This window comes from Crassostrea angulata, chromosome 2 (genome assembly GCF_025612915.1).
Source record: "Crassostrea angulata isolate pt1a10 chromosome 2, ASM2561291v2, whole genome shotgun sequence".
Taxonomy (NCBI): domain Eukaryota; kingdom Metazoa; phylum Mollusca; class Bivalvia; order Ostreida; family Ostreidae; genus Magallana; species Magallana angulata.
The window spans coordinates 25,109,717-25,129,609 of NC_069112.1; the positions used below are offsets into that span (position 1 = coordinate 25,109,717).

At 31.1% G+C, this 19,893-nt stretch overlaps 1 protein-coding gene and 1 pseudogene across 2 annotated transcripts; one reads left to right on the forward strand and one right to left on the reverse strand.

Annotated features, from left to right (window-relative positions):
- Positions 1-36: 36 nt before the first annotated feature.
- Positions 37-8,322, reverse strand: LOC128171810 (cytochrome P450 3A4-like; annotated as a pseudogene).
- Positions 8,323-10,411: 2,089 nt separating this feature from the next.
- Positions 10,412-19,147, forward strand: LOC128171784 (D-beta-hydroxybutyrate dehydrogenase-like). 2 transcript variants are annotated; one of them, XM_052837571.1, is made up of 9 exons: positions 10,428-10,609; positions 13,126-13,326; positions 13,531-13,646; positions 13,927-14,049; positions 14,483-14,586; positions 15,458-15,530; positions 17,963-18,024; positions 18,245-18,295; positions 18,949-19,147. In XM_052837571.1, the coding sequence occupies exons 2-9, from the start codon at positions 13,169-13,171 to the stop codon at positions 19,039-19,041; spliced, it is 780 nt and encodes a 259-aa protein (XP_052693531.1). In that variant the 5' UTR covers positions 10,428-10,609; positions 13,126-13,168; the 3' UTR covers positions 19,042-19,147. The 2 variants fall into 2 exon arrangements, with proteins under 2 accessions (XP_052693532.1, XP_052693531.1); XM_052837572.1 differs by lacking the exon at positions 18,245-18,295 and having other exon boundaries at positions 10,412-10,609.
- Positions 19,148-19,893: the final 746 nt, after the last annotated feature.

Genomic DNA, 19,893 nt, shown 5'->3' on the forward strand with positions numbered 1-19,893 from the left:
TTTCTTTTTTTTTTGAAAGAGAGCTGGATGGCCATGGATGGCCATGGTCGTGGTCATTTAAGACCAAATAAATTTCCTTATGCTAAAGAGCTCTGTAAAATTTTAGGGGGAAAATTGAAGGCTTTTTCTTTACTGAATATAGATTTAAGGTGGATCTTATGAAAAATTTTGATGACCACTCAGTCTACTTAAACACAATTTGAGCTCCTTTTAAAATCAGACTAACGACTTGCAATTTTGTTTCAATTGCATAATCATCCTTACAAGTCCATTTTATTTAACATTTACTATCAAAATTATTACAAGCATTTCTTGTTGTTCATTACATTTTAGGAACAGAAGATGTTTCTATAATCTTACAAGCAGAAGTACTCCCTTTTCGTCAAGCAGCAATTTTACAAATAAAATTTTGCATAGATTTTTTTTTTATAATTAGTTGTTTTACATTGTTAAAGCACCATAATTTTCAAAAGAATTCTTTTTGCATGTTTTATGTATGTTTCAAATGAAACGTTTTTGTGATCCTTGGCAAGCTGTCATTTAGCTTCGTGACTCCAGCAACAGTTTGACGCCGTTTTCTGGTTTGCTTTGGAAAGCTTCAAAGGAATCTGGAAAATCAAAGTATATATAAGGTGAAGAAACGATTAAATGTTATGGAATATGCCCTGCATTTTTTATGATAGTACTCAATTCGTATAAACGGTACACTATAAACATTCACATACGAAACAATTAAACATACAAATCTAGAAAAAAACCAAACCTATAAATCCGGTGCATTTATAGAGCAAATCTAAGTTTTATCAACATCTAGAACAAAACCAACTTTTTCATCCAACCAGCAGTCGCTTGATATTCTATGAAGTGATGTTTTTAATCAATAAGAATTTCTGTAAGTTCCAGCAAAGTCACATTTTGATTGACAGCTAAGTGAGCCGTAGATGAAAGAGAGATACTATCTGATTGGCACCGACATTTTGATCAGGCTATGAAAAAGTGGGTTATGTTCTATTTATTTACATCATATTATGTAAAATTTACGCTTCGCGCCCTCTTAATAGCGTAAATTTTACTAAATATGATCGAATTATTACATACACGCCCGCTCGCGTGTCGAGTGTTAATCCAATCATCAAGGGTCTAGCTTCTTACTCACTTCTGTCTCTTCACACGTTTTGAATCTGTAGTGTTGTAGAATGGAGACAATCGCTAACCGCATCTCGACCTGAGCTAGGCGCATGCCTATACAGCTACGGGGACCATGTCCAAAGGGTAAATAAGCGTATGGGTGCCGCTTAGCCTTGTTTTCCGGAGTAAATCTTTTAATTAAATCATAATTGACTGACTGTAGAAATGGTTATTTATCGATAAAGTACATGCATTAATAGATACTCATTACGGATAAAATATATTTTAACAAGTAAAAGATATACAACAATACAAATTTTAATTTTTGATAATCTTAATTTTTAAAAAGGACAATATACACAGAAAACTACACATGTAATTATACAAATCCATTATGAGATTGATGTGTGTTTTTGATAATCAGTTTAGTAATTCAAAATTCACTGATTTTAAAGTGTATATCTGTTTGACAATCCATTTTACATATTTAAATCAAAGTTGTTTATTTCAATTAGCTCACACAAGTTATGGAGTTATGGCTGATATATTACTTTATCATAGAAATGACATGTAGTGAGATTTATTTATTATTTATTAGTACTATTCAGCATAATTTCACCACGTAGTGTGATATCCTTTTATCATATCCTAAACACCATTTCTGATTTAATCAATTTTTTTGTTAAATTATTGATTTTACGTTTATATTGTATATTATTGTACATGTACTAAGGGGTTCTAATCCAAATTTGTGAACATGTAGGTTTTCTGTCATTTAGCTAGAACATATGCCGTATGAAATGGTACCTTTCAGGATCAAATCTGGTCGGATTTTCCCAGAACCGTGGGTCCCTGTGGATACTGTAGATTGGAAACGAAATGTCCGTACCTTCGGGAACTGTGTATCCTTCAATCACAATATCCCTTTCTGCAAGTCTATGAGTCCTGAAAATGTCATTAGTTTGTGCAGTTTTTGTGCCGTTAGAATGTTAAGAATAATATAGTAAATGTAAATGTTATAAATATTGGTGATTGAAAATTATGGAATTCCAATTATTCTACTGGGAAATTTGATATTGAACTGTTATATGTAGCTTCAGATCTGTAGCTCACTGGTCTGTAAAAATGGATGAAAAAATAGATCTACAGTGCCACCCATTGAAAAAGATGTGTGTTTTATTGCACAAAAAGTAATATGGTTCTCAATTTACGTTAGTTTTTAAAATATATATAGCGAAGAGAGAGAAAATTATGTCTTTTGGCACTTGAGTTTAAATTTACCTGCATGCTGACGGATAGAGCCTCAGGGTCTCACAGAAAACTCTCTCTAGGTACTCCAGTTTCTGGACATTGTCGTAATTAGGTGGTTCCTATCAATGTATGATATCCAGATCGTATGAAAGTGAATAGCGATCGTTTTGCATGTGTTTCGCTCGGGTGACATATTAATCAGTCAGTTTAAATTTTAGTAATATAAAAAAGTATCCGTACTCGTAAAATACATTTTGTGCTCATATTTGTTTAAGAAATGAAACCATAGATTGCAATAATTTATTGCATATTAATCAATACAATAGTGTGAGATCCGCAAAAATAACAAACCTTGCCCAGAATGGCGTCTATTTCTTCGATGAGTTTTTCTTGACAGTCGGGGTGAGTGGCCAGTGTGTAAGCAGTAAAGGCCAAGGCATTGGACGTGGTGTCGTATCCCACCAACAGAAAAAGAATAGAATTACCCACAATCTTATCCATAGTAAGGCCTAAAAATCAATAAAATCTTGGAAACCATGTGTAAAGTGAAATTCACTTACATTCTAAACTTCACTTTAATGAAGCTGTATGGTGAACAATTTCATCATTAGATCTGCCTTGAATTTTTAGATATGATATGTTGGGCTATAAACTATTATTAAAACTTCAAAAAATCTATGTATATAGTTCGCTTTAAAATTGAACATTTTCCTTTTATCTTTGCATAGGGTTCTTTGCTTAAAGGAAGTAAACATGGCCTAAAATGGCAACGGCCATCCAGTCCTCCTAATACCCTTTTTTACATACATATTCGACCACAGATATATTATTATCACGTATTCATGCAATTGCTATTAGAAAGTATTTAAACTTACTTCTCGTTTTCCATTGGTTTTCATCTCCTTCGTAGCTATGAATGTTTTCGGACTCATCGACGCCCGTGTCATGATGTGCGTTTAACATCAACTGAAGCAGGTCCACGGGTTTCTTGTAACAAAAATTCCAGATCAAAATCAACACAATCGTAGCAGTTTTAACTAAATTACCATTACAGTTAAACAACGGTATTTCAATCACCCTTGTATCCAATTGTATCTTTAAACTGCGAACCAGAAGAATTTGCTGGAATGTTTCATACTTTATTCCGTAAGATTGAATTATCTAAAAATACAAGTTAAATGTGGAATCCTTTCTAAACCATAAAATCAGATAAAGCCAGTGATTTTCCCCAGTCTCCTTGATGCTAATCGAACAAGAACCATGCCCCCCCCCCCCACACACACACACACCCCCGGGCGTTACATTAACCCATCGCAGTTAAACCCCAAATCGAACTATATGGACTGAGACTATGTAGATAAAGTAATTGTCTGTGGACGCGTAAAACACACAAAACAACATCAATTGACCACATCAGCGTTTGAACTAGTGGCCTTTATCTTAGTGACCTATGACCGCTGATCCATGTGCTTTGCAATTTCTTACAATCTCTATTTAGCATTTTTTGTAAACAAATATTAGAGTTACACGTACTGAAATCATTTTTAAGGAAATGAAATCTGAATTTGAATCACATTGCACTTCCTATAGCAAATATTGTGCTTTAAAAATTAAAATCACTTCATCTTGTACATTAAGTGGTGTTCTCTATTTTATAAAGGTGTTGTACTTGAAACTATATATATATTCGTTCTCTCACCTTGCTGTCTTCCATCCTTTGATCGACAGCTCGCTTGACAGCACGCCGGAAGAATGACAGAATCTCCAGTCGATTGAAAGGTGACATTCCAAGCCAGTATAGCAAGGTATCAATTTTTGGAAATATCACTAAAGCATAAAGAAGAGAAAAAAATATGTTACTCCCAAATATAAAGAATGTCTAAGAAATTATGAAAACAAAATGAAAAATATATTGTCATTTCTTTTTATGTCTGTTGGGATCTTCCATTAACCCACATTTAAAGAAATATGAAATAGGAGATCGAAGATCAATGCATGTGCATTATTAACTTGTCATGATATAATTATTTACAATGGTTTTTGAGCACTACATGAGGATTTGAAAGGTCATATTATTTAAAAAGACAAGAATGATTAAACTTACGAATAAGTATCAAAATCGGAGTAAAGGAAATGTTTAAGAATTTCTTAGTATATTTGACAAAATCATTGTCCGGATTTTTTGAGAGTCGATATCCATTCCAAAACCTGTAGAGGCGATGACATCCAATGTATAAGCGCCAAAAACACTGAAAAATATTTTTGACAGTTACAATTATTGAATGTGAAGGTGAATCTTTTTTTTCACAAAATTTAATGACATTTTAAAGTTATAACTTATGTAAAATAGAAAGGGCACTGTATTTCTTTTGTCGGCACAGAACAAAAATTTTTTAAAAAGTCAATTGTCATTTTACAAAATTACTTTTTTATTTTGCATGGTTTTTCTCATGACATCTAAAACAAACAAGACATTTTGATAGATATCGTGTAAGGGTATAATCATTCTGTTGGTCGTAAATTCTATATCTAATATTGTTTTAAAGTGGACAAAAGAAGAAAACAGAAACAATGCATCATACTTATAATTGAATAGATTCAGCATATAGAGGTAGACACTTAATTTCCCACCAAAAAAATGAGGATCTAATTTGTGCAAAGTACACTAGAACACAGGTCTTTGCCACTTAACCACGTTGATGTTAATATCTAGCCACCTCCCATTTAAATTTGAACAGTGCCATAGCCGATATAACTTAGTCTAGGAACATAAATAGTAATGTCATGAAAGTATTATTTGTAGCAAGAGAAATAGTTAGTGTTTAAAAAAAAGACTGCGTAATGATAGCTATTACGTGTGTACGTAGAACGTACTCTTTTAAGTCTATTGGTTTTCCTGTTTTGGCCCTTTCCGTCAAGTTGTCTAACAGTTGTTCATATTTGGCTTTAAACAACGGCTCCATCTGAAATGCATGCATCTCTTATGTGTTTTTTTTTCTGTACAGTACAAAGTCAAAGTAGTTTAGAAATGGAATTTTTAGTTTACTGCAAGTATACTGAACAGGTTTTGACATCAAATTATATGAATAAAAATATTTCATTGATATTCCACTGTTTTCTATTGTATATTAACCCTTTACTGCATACATGTATACTGTATATTGAGTCAACTCTCACACAGTTGTATTAAAGGAGATATATTTTAATACATTTAAATTTGTCTCGTTTTAAATTCGACCAGTTTTTTAAAAAAAGGGAGGAGGATAAAACGGGATCTAGTATTTTCACAAATAAGGTATAAGTTGCACAATCACTGCAGTTAACGACTGGTTTATCAATCATTACATATAAAAGCAGTAATAATGAAAAAGGTACCATTCTCATTTTGCCGGAAGAGAATGTCGGTAGAAGAGTGTTTCTAAGGAACCGCCATTGGTCATCGTCGGCATTTAGGAGTGAATATTTCATTTCATTTCTCGGTAAGAATGTCTTCTACAAATACATAAGAATTTTGAACACAATATATCGTATGTACTGTAAATACAATTCAACAGATTGTGTCCCACATTTTATTTTAGTTAACATTGGTGTAAACATGCCAACATGCATTTGTTTGTTGTATAAATCTTCACAGATATTACTCATTCTGTTCATTCAATATACTCATCCTTAAAAAAAAGAGAGAGAGAGAGAGAGAGAGAGAGAGAGACTTACAGGTCGGTTTGGTGTTCTTGAGAACTCTTTCACCATGATGGCTTTGATTGTGTCAGGGTTGGAGACTAGCAACAGGGGGCGGTGTCCCATATATACTCTGTAAAACATCATAAGCAATACAATTGACGATGCAAATGAACATGCCGAAAGCCATTAAGACTTAAAGAAGACACAATCGAAAACACCGAAAGCAAAAAAAGACCTTAAACAAATCACAGCTATCCCAACAGAAAGAAAGAGGAGAAAACTAGTACATTTTTAACAGCTCAGATTTAAATATAAGTGTTGTGTCATAAGTGCCAATCAAATACTTCAGATTTAATCAGCTCTTTACGAATACTAAGGGCAATGGCATCTAGATTTTAAACTTGAAGATCTGAAATGGGCCGTACAATGTTTAATGTAATTAACATGTAGTAATTACTTGCCCAACTATATCACCATACGTCCTTGCAAGTTCTTGGTCTATAAGAGCAACGCCCTGCAAAATGTAGATACGTATGTACGTGTATAAAGAAATCGGCTTAATTTAAAAATAAATCATTATATGTTTATCTGTTCATTTGATAAGCATAACATATTATATATTAAAAAACTAATCGAAGAATAGTAAATTTGGAAATAAATCAAAAAAAAATGTATAACATTTTTTTTGCCATAAACTGTAGTTTACCAAGGGGTAGATTCATTTATCTTGGCATGAAGATTGCATATTTTACTTTATGCTTATATAAAACTAGTTTTTTAAAGTAGATTAACATTTTAAAAATGACAACGACCATAGTGTTCTCGATAGTTTTCTTTGTAATATCTGTCTTCATTCTGTATTCTTTACTCATCATATCCTTACCGTCCTTCTGTATTTTGGTGAAATTCCTACGAATGGTGTTGGCAAGGGACCGGGAATTCCGTACTTCCGAAACAAACTGTGCTTCCATCTGGAATACCTGAAACTCAATAAAGCCTAACAGTTTTCCTTATTTGTAAAATACGACAAACATCATCTTTTTTTCTGTTCAGGTTACCTATTCAATTTTGAAAATTGAATAGTATTTTTATGAGGTAACATGGATTTGACTTTATGGCTCAAAATGAACTGCATAAAAACGCTTTACCGCATTCTTGAGATCGAGTTCTTTTTACAGTGATTTCTTGCATAGTCAATACCATATATTAAGGAAATGACTTCGAGTTGAATAAATAACCTTATGCATTGTAATCATTTTCATAATTATATTAATATGTCATAGTCTTTGATGCTCACCATTTATTATTCTGTGGTGTTAAGAACAAACACATCGCTCAGATTGATTTATAAATAAACTTGTATGAGTGGCCAAGGTCAGGTTTAAGAATGATTCATGAAAATGAAAAAAACTCACCTGTTTTTACAGTTCTTAAAACCATCAAAAGGGCATGGTCACGGTTAGTTTTAGATTTTTTTTTCACTTTAAATTTTAACGTCTACAATGCTGAACTAAAGCTCATGTATTTCAAATAATCACCAAGTTTTTACCGTCAGTTTTCAACTAATAAGTTAGACACAGACCTCTTATTTCTTTGTTATATGGACAAAGCTCGTGTTATGTTTACGTTAAGTCACGGGTGAGTATAATTTGTAAATTCATAATGCCATTTGTCTCAGTATATAAGTATGATTCATGCACATTTTTAATGTTTACGTACATCTTAAGTAGGTCACTCTAGGCAGATAAAAATTGGGGTTGCTTGAATATAGTTCATTGACGATATTAACACAGCAATAGAAATTTAGTGTTTTAAAGAAATAAAGAAAATAAACTCACAGATATGCTAACATACACAGCGAAGTACAAACTAATATCCAGTCGTTGAAATACAATTTGCCCAACATGTCCATTTTGTGTGATTTGAAATCCCAAGGAAAGGAAATCAAAGTATATTCGTCGTCTGCAAAAGCTAGTGCTATTCTCGACCCACTGATATCAAAACAGAAAATTTAAACGAGAGATTGTATGTTTATGTGTGCACAATGCACAACACTCAACTATACGTAAAGATAGCGACCATTATCTAAGCAAATGACGACGGTGATTTTTCATATTTTGAAAACGGTTTATTTTTCAAGCATTCATTAATTTTTGATGTTTTTGACTTAAACTAGCCTGCAATAAATTATCCTTTCTCATCATTTTGAAGGCAATGGTTTACAAATCCTTTCCCACTACCATTACATTAAATATAAGAAACGATGATTTAGTAAAGAAGACATTATGAAAAGAAATTGCTCTGCGCCGGGCATGTTTTCAATGATGCACTAGCGCAAGAACATTCACAATACTATCCAGCCATGTCCAAAGGATAAATAAACTTATACCAACCACTTACGTTTGTTTTCTGCAACACATGTTAATATGGTTTGACCTCAGATTAATCATTTAGTTCAAATTTATAAATTGAAACAAAACAACAATATTAAGCATCATGTTGTGCAAGTGTATTGTCTAATTAGAAAACATACCTTTTGTAAGTAGTTCATTGACTTGAGGCGACTACACTATAGATATACAGACCCTGAAACGTGCTACGACACCTCTAAAACGAACCGTACCGTTCCGTACAAGAAACGAGCCGTACCGTTCACAAAACGAAACGTACCGTTCACAAAGCGTACCTTACCGTTAACAATACGAACCGTACCGTTCACAAAGCGAACCGTACCGTTCAAAAAGCGTAACGAACCGAACCGTGCAACTGGTGTAGTAGCACGTTTCAGGGTCTGTATCAAACTATAAATGCTATGTTGGCATAACACATGCAGAACACAGCGATATCGTTATTGCATGTACTATACTGTCTTCTTTACTAGATTGTGATAAGTAATTGTAAAGTTTGGCTGTTGTCGTATCTTTCAAACGAGTATTTCCAGAAATCTAAAACAAATGCTATTTAAAGCATTTGATTGGACATTTATTTAAGATACATAAATCTCATAAATGTACAATACAATAAAATAAATACACGTTAATATATTTGACTCAAAATTAGAAATGATTGTTTATATTGATTGTTTTGCAACATTATCTCATAATTATTATCCTGTTTACACTTCAAGAACCGTCTTACAATAAAAATTCCATGATTTCGTAGTAAGGAGTTATAGAACATATTTAATCACTGTTTTAGAAACTTTTATTTAAGGATGCCAAAAGCATTTCGATTTGCGCAGATACATTGCGCACATATAAATGATATTCAAATATAAAACATTTGTTTTGATAAATTTAATCATTTCTTTTAATCTTATGTATCGAAAGAAAAGAAAAAAAAATAACATTTATTAAAAGAATATAATTGCATATATTGTCTTTGTCAATAAGTATGCTTCTTGATAGACATTTTATTATTCTAGTTTCGTGCACGAATGTCTCAATTATTTGGTCTGCATATCCACTGCGTGAGAAAAGCAGGAGATAATGCACAATCTTGCAGACACATGACTCCTTAAAGCTAAGGGGTCATTGAAAGCAAGGTTAAAAGTTACATAATAGAAGATAAGTATCACCGGTTACTGCACCTCTTGATACAAGAAATGAGGACATTTGCATCGTGTTTCTGCGATTTGCATGTCTGGAAAGTTTTTGAATAATTATGTTTTCTAAAATAAACGATAGCTATAATTGTTTTTAAGGATATCCTCCTGGGATCTTACCCCAAGATCATAGTATTGTTAAATCATATTCGCAGAGTGACATGATATTCATTTACAAATATTTTATTTATATGGTATTATCTTCTTTCCCTTTGGCATTTATCGTTTTCTTAAACAGAAAACGTAAAGAAAAACCCGCTGACATTTGTTTTAAAGAAATGTCGTGATAACGAACGGTGTCAAAAAGCAAAGTTAAAAGGAAAAATACCAATTTTTTAATAAAAAATATCAAATATTTACAGCAGACTACATGTTCATTTAAGTGAAAGTCAAGAATTGGAAATATAATGGATTATGACAATTACAAACTGTCAACCATCTCAAAAATCCATAAAACGATATACAAATTCAAAGCAGAGCAACACGGACCTCTAAAAAGATAGAGGTAGGATCAGGTGCCTAGGAGGAGTGAGCATCCTCTGCAGACAGATCGCATTTGCCGTGCGCCCAATGTCATATAGGTAAAATTGTATTTATCGGGAAAAATGTCGTAATTTGGGGAAAATATCATGATCGGGATAAACGGAGAAAATCCGTGGACAATTCGTTATTTAATCAATAGTCCAGAGCAGAGCAATCACGGACCTCTGGAAAACCCCAGAGGCAGGATCAGGTGCCTAGGAGGAGTGAGCATCCTTTAAACATGTTTTAAAAAGTTGTTATCTCAGAATGGGAAATGTTTGCATGATATTACATAACATCAGAACAAGGACATTTAAATGACGTCACTGTTCTATAAAATAATGTTACATAACAATTTGCTGTTTAGTCGAATTCAGATGACGGTGTTTTAGACCACACGAAACTAAGGCAAGGAGTTTTCATGTAAGCAAACTTATGTTACCTTGCTGCTAACTATTATTACTATATCATTAAATACTCGTTACTTATATATTAAGGGGCTTTAAGACCATCATTAAAAATATCTATGTATCCCCTAACCTGACCCTTAATTTTGAAGTTGGGTCGGTAGGTAGGTAAATAATTTTTTTTTCTGCCAATTGAAAAATACATTATCAATTAAAAATGAAAAAAAAATCAATCAATTCTTTAATTAATTACAAAACTAAAAAAAAATACGACCAGTTGTAAAACAAATTGTTATACTTGTACTAATGGAATGTAAAAAAAATTAGTAACGAATTCAGAATTTGATATTGTCTATCTAAAATTTATACATGTTTCATTCAATGATTAGTTGTGCACGAGTAGATTCATTATCATTTGTAAGTTGATGTATATGTTAACCTATATTTAAATATCATATTTTATGTGATGAACATGCTTCAAAGTATCAATTTGGTTTATAAAATGTCTAAAAGTATATTAAAACAATAATGTTTGAACATTCAATAATATTTGATAAACTTAAGGTTATGAAATACATGTAAATGTTTGTGAAGTCATATTTAATGATTCTACAATATCGAGTTTACACAAAAGTTTATACACTAGCAAAGAATATTCTTCTTTGATAAGGAAATAGGTGTACAGACAAAGAAATATTAACACAAATGTGAAAAATAATACATGGGGAAAAAATAAATGTAGATGATTAAGATTTTTGTAAATTTACCCAATACAAATAATAGTCATTACCATAACCAACTCTATTTGAAATTTGATGAAATTTAGAGAACTGTTTAAATTTTTGACATCATAAAGAATCTTTCATATCACAAGTACAAACCTAATTTTTGGGAGACTTAATTATAATATACACAGATTCAACCTTAATTAAAATTGGATTAGAATCTTTAAAAGAAGTTATAAAAAATAAAACATCTTCTTACAGGTTTAAAAACTTAGTCCATTAGTCCAACCCTATCACCCAATTACAACCTCACTTTAATTTTTAAGATAACTGTAGACAGATGGTTTTGTGATTATTTTAGTATTAAGTTGGCAAAGCTATTAACTAATTATAAGTCACCAAATTATTGTTATATGAACACTAACAGTAATTAACATCGGTTGTTATTTTTACATCACAGTAGGCAAGTTGCTTCACCGTTATATTTTGTAACCCATTAGAAGATAAGACACTTGCAAATTATTAATCATAACAGTGGTTAACTGGGGCTGTGAAACGTCTTTTGAATGAAATGTTTATCATTTTAATGTCTTTGTGGTTAATTTGCACGATCGTGAACTCAGAATACAGGGTGACTTCAACTTCTCTTTCGGAGGAAATTCCGGCGAAGTTATCCAGCTATTTCGCCCATGTTGATGATCGGGTTAAATTAGGTTTCTATAATCAAAGTACTGAAGAACTGACGGGAGTTGATTTTGTCGATGTTTATTTATTTTAAAATCAACGATATGTTATTTTGCATGACAAGTACATGTAGTTTCTAATTTGAATTACGCACATTTTTATAATATGAATTTTTGGACTTTTTCGACTAGAATGTCGAGAAACCCCCATATGAATCATGTTAAATAATATTTAAATATAAAATTAATTCAATCAAACCAGAATCAGTAATAGATATGCTTCTCGAAAATTGTATGGATCCAAGCAATATTGAACTCTAGTCTCGTTCAACCAAACGCTGGGCTGACACCGTAAATCTCCGACAAGGATTTACGGAGACAGCCCAGCGTCGAGTTGAAAGAGACCATATTGAACTATGGCGTAGGAATACATACGACTACAAAAAAATATTTGAATTGTTCGTACCATTTAAAATCTGACTATTTTCAAGGTATTTATAAATATGTTTCCTTGAAAAACAATGCTTTAGCATACATTACATCGAATTTATCAATTATTTTCAAGAACTAAGTTTTGTCAGTAGCAATGATTTGTGCTGAGGTCCAAACACTGTTTCACTTTCGGTTTGTCTGAGTAACTGCATAGGAGAGTTTATTAAAATCAACTCCCAAAAATAATTCTCTATTCAATATGGTAATAAAAACAATTCAGTCGGCGGGATTTCATTGGGTCGGTCGCGTTAGGGGAAACATAGATATTTTTAATGTTGGCCTAATACATTGTTTTTCGTGTAAAATATGGATTGATGTCTACACAAATAAAAGAATTTGTTGTTCTTAAGCAATATGATATGCCATACTGCCATACTAATTTTTATTGCAAGATTTATTTTATTTTGTAAACAATAGTAAAAAAAAGTTTATTTATAGAATCTAATTTAATTAAACTAACAATACCGTCGTCATGCACAAAATGTGTAATATTATAATAAGTATAGAATATTTGACTTCAGTTGATAAATTTAATAATTCCTTTCAATCTTATGTATAAAAAATGCTAAAAGTACATGTATATTATCATCATGAACATTTTTTACAGCAAAATAAAATTATTACAATTACAGCTTAGTTTGCTGTAATTACACCTTCAAAAACTTTGTGGTTGAAATGGCCCTCGACGGGAAGACAGCGCTCGTGACTGGGTTTGCTGGAGCCATTGGATCAACCATCGCCAAGACCCTAGCGAATGCCGGATGTGACGTTATTGGTATAGATAGAGTGAAACAAAAAATTGCTCAAAAGTCCATTGATGAAATCAAAGCTGGGTAAAAAATATAATAAAATGTGATGATTCATTTTGTTTAAGAGTATTTCTTAAAATGGACGACCATAGAATTAAGGAAATAATAGAAACACGATAAACATCACATTCATTTGACGATGTATCGTCACTTTATATTAGCTTTTTAATTTGATTTACCTTCCATATTTTTTTTTTAATAAAAAGCCATTTATTTTCTTTTTCACAGAAATAGACAAGATATCAGTTACTTTGAATGTGACCTTTTAAAGAAAGAAGATGTCAAAAAAGTTTCTCTGGAAATAAAGCCTACATGTAAAGTTGACATTATAGTTAACGTAGCTGGTATGTATTTCCATCTATCTATCTATCTATCTATCTATCTATCTATCTATCTATCTATCTATCTATCTATCTATCTATCTATCTATCTATCTATCTATCTATCTATCTATCCATCCATCCATCCATCCATCCATCCATCCATCCATCCATCCATCCATCCATCCATCCATCCATCCATCCATCCATCTATCTATCTATCTATCTATCTATCTATCTATCTATCTATCTATCTATCTATCTATCTATCTATCTATCTATCTCTTTTGTGTATCTTTTCAAGGCCGATTAACGGTTGACAAAGTAGAAGATATGACAGCCGAGGACTGGGATGAGGATATTGGAATCAATTTGACTGCTCCGTTTCTAGTTATCAAGCAGTTTCTCGGTTCTATGAAAGAGAAAGGTAGAAGAAAATATATTCATAACAAAGTGCCTTAAATAGATTTGCCTTTCTTTAAAATGATTGCTGATAACCAATTAATTTTTTGGCTGATTATAGTACGAAGGAAATGAGAGGCACACGTGACTGAAGTTTCTGACTTTACTATCTCCTTTTAGTTGTCAAACTATGGATCTCTAATAAAATGGATTTTATAAGCCTTATGCTCTAAATTATCTTTTAGAAAACTTGATTTACATTATACGTCAACATTTAAATGCAGGATTTAAATGTAGGATTTAAGAAAAAATCGGTATATCTTTTTTAGTCATTTACCACTTGAGTTAAGTAATTTTAAAATGTGTCACATGTAGCATGTTACAGTTAAACATACTTAACTATATTTCTGTCTGGTTAAAGCCAGCTTTAATATCTCCATCTACTATTCATTATTTAGGTTGGGGCAGAATATTAAATATTTCATCCACCTGTGGACTTGTGGCCCGGCCCTCAATGTCAAGCTACGTTGCCTCAAAGACAGGATTGGTTGGACTCACGAGGGTAAAGATGATTCAATCTCAATATTAATGAAATTAAGTTAAACTAATGATTCACTCACGAGGGTAAAGATGATTCAATCTCAATATTAATGAAATTAATTTAAACTAATGATTCAAACATTGACAGAAATTAAAAAAAAAACAAATTTTTTTTTGTTGTTTTTCCCCTTAGCCTCGTAAAAATAATATTGAATCAGTGGCTTTTTTCTTTAAAGTAGATAATTTAGTTTATATTGTCCGTGATTAAGGTAAATTTTTATTACGGACAATGTTAAGTAAAATACTGATATCCTCGATTTAATACCAAGTATAAATAATTGTTTCTGTGTTTATTTTTTAAATTAATATGTCCATTTTTTAATAATCAATGAACACGTATTAATCTATTTAACATTTATCCACAAATGCATTCAATAACTTTGTAACATAAATGATTGTAATTGTATTGCGACTTTTTTATTCATTAGTTCTAATGTTCTATTTAGATATTGGATCTTTCGTTAAACTGTTCATTTAACATTTAAATTTGTTTAATTCAACTTCTCATCGAGAAAATTCTTATATTCAGAGAACCCAAAGAATAATGTTATACGAACGACCTATTCTGTAATCTATGAAATGGAGATAAAAGATAAAAATTATGAATCAATTCTGTTGATATTCTTTACACAACAACTGATTTGTGGAAGATAAGTTTCTCTTTAGCTCTACGCTGAAAGCCAACTTAAACTTATTCAAGAATTTTAACGTCTAAAAACGGGTGACTGAATTGCTTACTTTTGCCACTAAGTCTCTTGTTATTCACTTTTTACCCTCATTTTGCATGTAAGTTATTAACTGAGTATCATTCTATATTTTTATTTCATTATCAGGCAGTGGCTCTCGAGTCAGCAGAATTCGGTGTAACATGTAACGCCATTTGTCCTTCAACAGTTGATACTCCTCGTAAGTATTCATTTCCTGTTAGAGTTATGCATGAATAAAGCACCGTGTCCACAGGTTAACAAGTTAAATAAGCACTGTGAACATATCATTATACAGCTAAATAAAAAATTCGTTCTATAGCAGATCTGTTTTTTATATATGTTAATGAGATATTACATCGCGTGCATTTAAACCAGAAAGGGAATAAGTATTATTTTTTGCAATATATAAACGATTAAAATACATACGATGCCTCGATATCGTATGGAACCAATGTAAGCATTTTAAACGACAACCCCCCAAACAAACTTTGATACTATACATTGAAATTATTATTGTAGTGCAATACTATAGGTTGATATATTTAAATGTTATTAAAGATTAAATTTATTTGACAGCTTATAATTACCTTATTATTTATTGGTTGATTGAAAATTCATTAGTTGGGATACACAAAATGTGTACGTATTTTTTCACTCTTAGTAAAATGTCCGCATGGAATACAGTAAGGCCGCAAGTTGCAGGTCACACCAGGCTTACAGGAAATTTAAAATAAAAAATCAAATCTTTATATATGAAATCTATGTATTTAACACTTTAACGCGAAAAAAGTCCAACAGTCTCTTAGAATTGTCTTAAACCATGGTGCGCATTCAAAGTGAGAGGATCATACATAGTGACCGTTGATTGCGACAATGATAATTAAGATAATTTATACGGGTACAATATTTGCAGAGATATTTTATCCTTGTATTGTTTTGACACAATTTTATTGAACAAGGACTATAAATGCCATGCTTTATCGTCATAAGCGTATAGTATAGCACATTTTGTTTTTTTTTTATCGTTCACGGTATTCTGTTGAAGACTCTTAAGTGTATAACTACTGGCAAAGAACTTAAAACGACAAATAAATTTAATAAAGTACATTTTTTAAATTGCACCCATGCTTATTGGAAACAATTATTCTCAATTATTTTTAAAAATTAATTTCGCGCGTAATTTATTGCAAGCGCTGTAATTTAACAAATGAGGGTAACGAAGGCATTTGTTTGACAGAAATGTTCCAGAAGAAAACTTTGAGTTCTTTTAACTTTAGCTTTTTTTAAATAGAAAATAATGTTTAGTACAATTTTTATGATTTAAAAGTCTTAACTTTAAGCTCATTTCATTTAAGCTTAGTTTACAAGGCAGACCTTAAATACAAGAACGACGAATAATTGCCGTGGACACGCGTAAAGGATTTCGAAAATTATACATAAATCATTTTTACTTCTCAGTTTATGTGTTATATCTAATTATGAGAAAAAAGACTTCAAAATTTTAAAGAAATATATTTTCAGAATACAGGAAAAAACAATTTTATCATGACTATCAAGCAAATATATCCATTTTTTTTTAAATGTCGAAAACTAAAGGTCGTAACGTTCAAGGCTTTGTTTCCACAATCATGAAGGGCAAGTTGTATATAGACAGTTCATGCGTTGATGCAGAAATTTATCTGGGAAAGAGTATAATTTGAGGAAAACATTGTTTTCCGGGGTAGAGGTTCTGTTTTTGAAGTTTTACCCTGTTTATTTAGATTCTTGCACTTTGATTCGTCTGAAGTGTAAAATACATTAAGTATATGTGTATAAGTATAATGATTGTTCCGAAAGTGACCTTTTATTGTCGTGTGCACAGCATGAGTTTGATCGAGCATGTGATCGACAGCCAAAGACAAGCTGAAAGTGACCTTTTATTGTCGTGTGCACAGCATGAGTTTGATCGAGCATGTGATCGACAGCCAAAGACAAGCTAAATTGTTGACAAATTGATTTATATGTATTCAATTTTTTTTATTATTATGTGTGGATAAAATATAAAGCTGTAATGTAATTTGCACATTAACTTTAAGACCTTAAATGCACGTATTAAAAAATAAATGTATATAGTATATAGTATAAATACAACTTAAATAATCACTTTTATTTTATTACTAATTAACGGTCTTAAACGCTACGAGCAATAAAAATGAGGAAATGGAAGAATTACTTCATTTCCCACGCATAATTTAATTGGGATCACCTGTGCCGTTTAGAAAAATTATGAACAAGCTATTGAACAAATCCGAAGCCTATCAAATAAACACTTTATTAACTCAAATTCAAGTTCTACATGATCTCAAAAATTACGAGCTAAAAAGACCTCCTATATTTCGATGGAATTGAATAAATACCCACGACACACTTCACATAAAGAATCATGTTATTTCCTACACGTTATCGCGAGTGCGCTGTGGGGAAAAGGATAACGTCATACAACAAAAGTTGACGTAAAGTTACTGTAACGTCACAATGATTGAAAGAGGCGCAGGGTTAATAAGTAAACATACTTTGGCGATACATGCATAAATCTTCACCACATGAATTGTTTTACAAAATCTAAGAGGAGGTGTATTGGTTTTATTTTAGTTGTAACGAAGATGATAAAAGATTTTCAGAAGACTTCTACCAAAAGCTTTGACGAAATAAAAGTAAGAATTGCCTTATTTATGTCCGACAGATATGATCAAATGAATCCTCTTCATGAATATTGTTTGGGTTCTTTCTTAGTAGGTTGGAGATCGTTTCCAGCAGAGACTATTAAAATGATGAAATGATGAAATAATATTTTTGACTAATATTATATTTAAATTATTCTTAATGTGTGCTACGTAGGTAATTTATGTTACCATAATATTAAATTTCTTTAAGGAGGAATATCTACAATGTCTGCCTACAAAACGGTTCACAGAGGCTAGCCAGGTAGTAATAGACTATATATATATATATATATATATATATATATATATATATATATATATATATATATATATATATATATATATATATATATATATATATAAATCCAGAAAAAATTCACAGTGGTCGGATAAGATATAGAAAATATATATATAAGAGCGGGGTGGTAGTTGCCATTTTTAAACTGTGTTTATTACCTAAAGAAATATATCTCTCTATAAAGATATAGTGAATTACCACATTCAAAAGCTTGAAGCAAATATCATTTTGTATGATTGCAAATGATACCCAAACGTGAAAGAATTTATGTGTTTTATTTGTAAATGTTTTGAATATCACTTCAAACAAATTCCTTCTACGTACAATTCGTGCAGATAATATCTATCTATATATATTTAAGGACAAAACTTTTTATTTGACTTAATATATGATAATATATATATATATATATATATATATATATATATATATATATATATATATATATATATATATATATATATATATATATATATATATATATAGGTAAATCCAGAAAAAATTCACACACATATATATATATATCAGCAATTTCTAGTGCAATTTAAAAAGTTAAGACAACTTGTTGCAGACCATACATGTTTAGCAAACCAAATCGATTTTTTTATGCATTGTAGATAGCTGATTTGGTTGTATTCCTTTGCTCCCCTGCTGGAAACAATATAACAGGCACAGCGATACCTGTGGATGGGGGCTACACAACATCATAAAATCTAAAACAAAAATGTTTGTCAAAGATACTTCCATTATAATCTAAACACATCTTTATTGTTATGATTTACGAATGTGTCAAATAAAAACTGTCTGTTCTCTTAATTTTCCAAGGAAACATCTCGACTTTCACTTCCAACAAAGCAGTTTACTGGGGCCAGTTATGTGGTTAAATAATAATTATAAAAGAAAGTTTTAATGATGCTACCATTTAAAGCATAATTGAAATATGTTTACTTTTAATAACATGATTAATTAATAAAAGCGGTAAAGGAAGAAGGAAATTCATTGTACTCACGTACATAATATATATACTTGAATATGCCGAGGAAAACACGTTCGTTCTAGAAAAAAATTTAATTCCTACATAGACACGTATCATTTATATTTTATGTTCATTATCAAATGTTGCGTTAAAAATATACTTTTAGTATTCAATGAAAACCTTGTATAAAATCTTAGTCATGTTTTTATATGAAGTGATAAACCGTTAATAAAATAAAACTGTACTATTTTGTCAACTGAATGCAACATACTTAAAGTCATGCAAGGTGACTGAATCAGAAACCGTTGCTATACTGTTTCAATTTACTTATCTATAAGTCTTTTTTCGTTTTTTATAGGCGGGATTTCATTCTGGGCTAGGTGCTATTTACTTAATCTTTCCCAATCTATTTTTTTCTTCAGTTTACGCCTTTAATATCTGTAAACGGTACATTCATGTAAAATATGTTATTCAATACTTAACCAAACAAAGTAAAACACAACAAAAGAAATAAATTAAAAACAAGTGTTTGTTTCCCAGTAGGTCTGATTAAAAAAAAAATGGATATCCGAAAAATAAATAATTC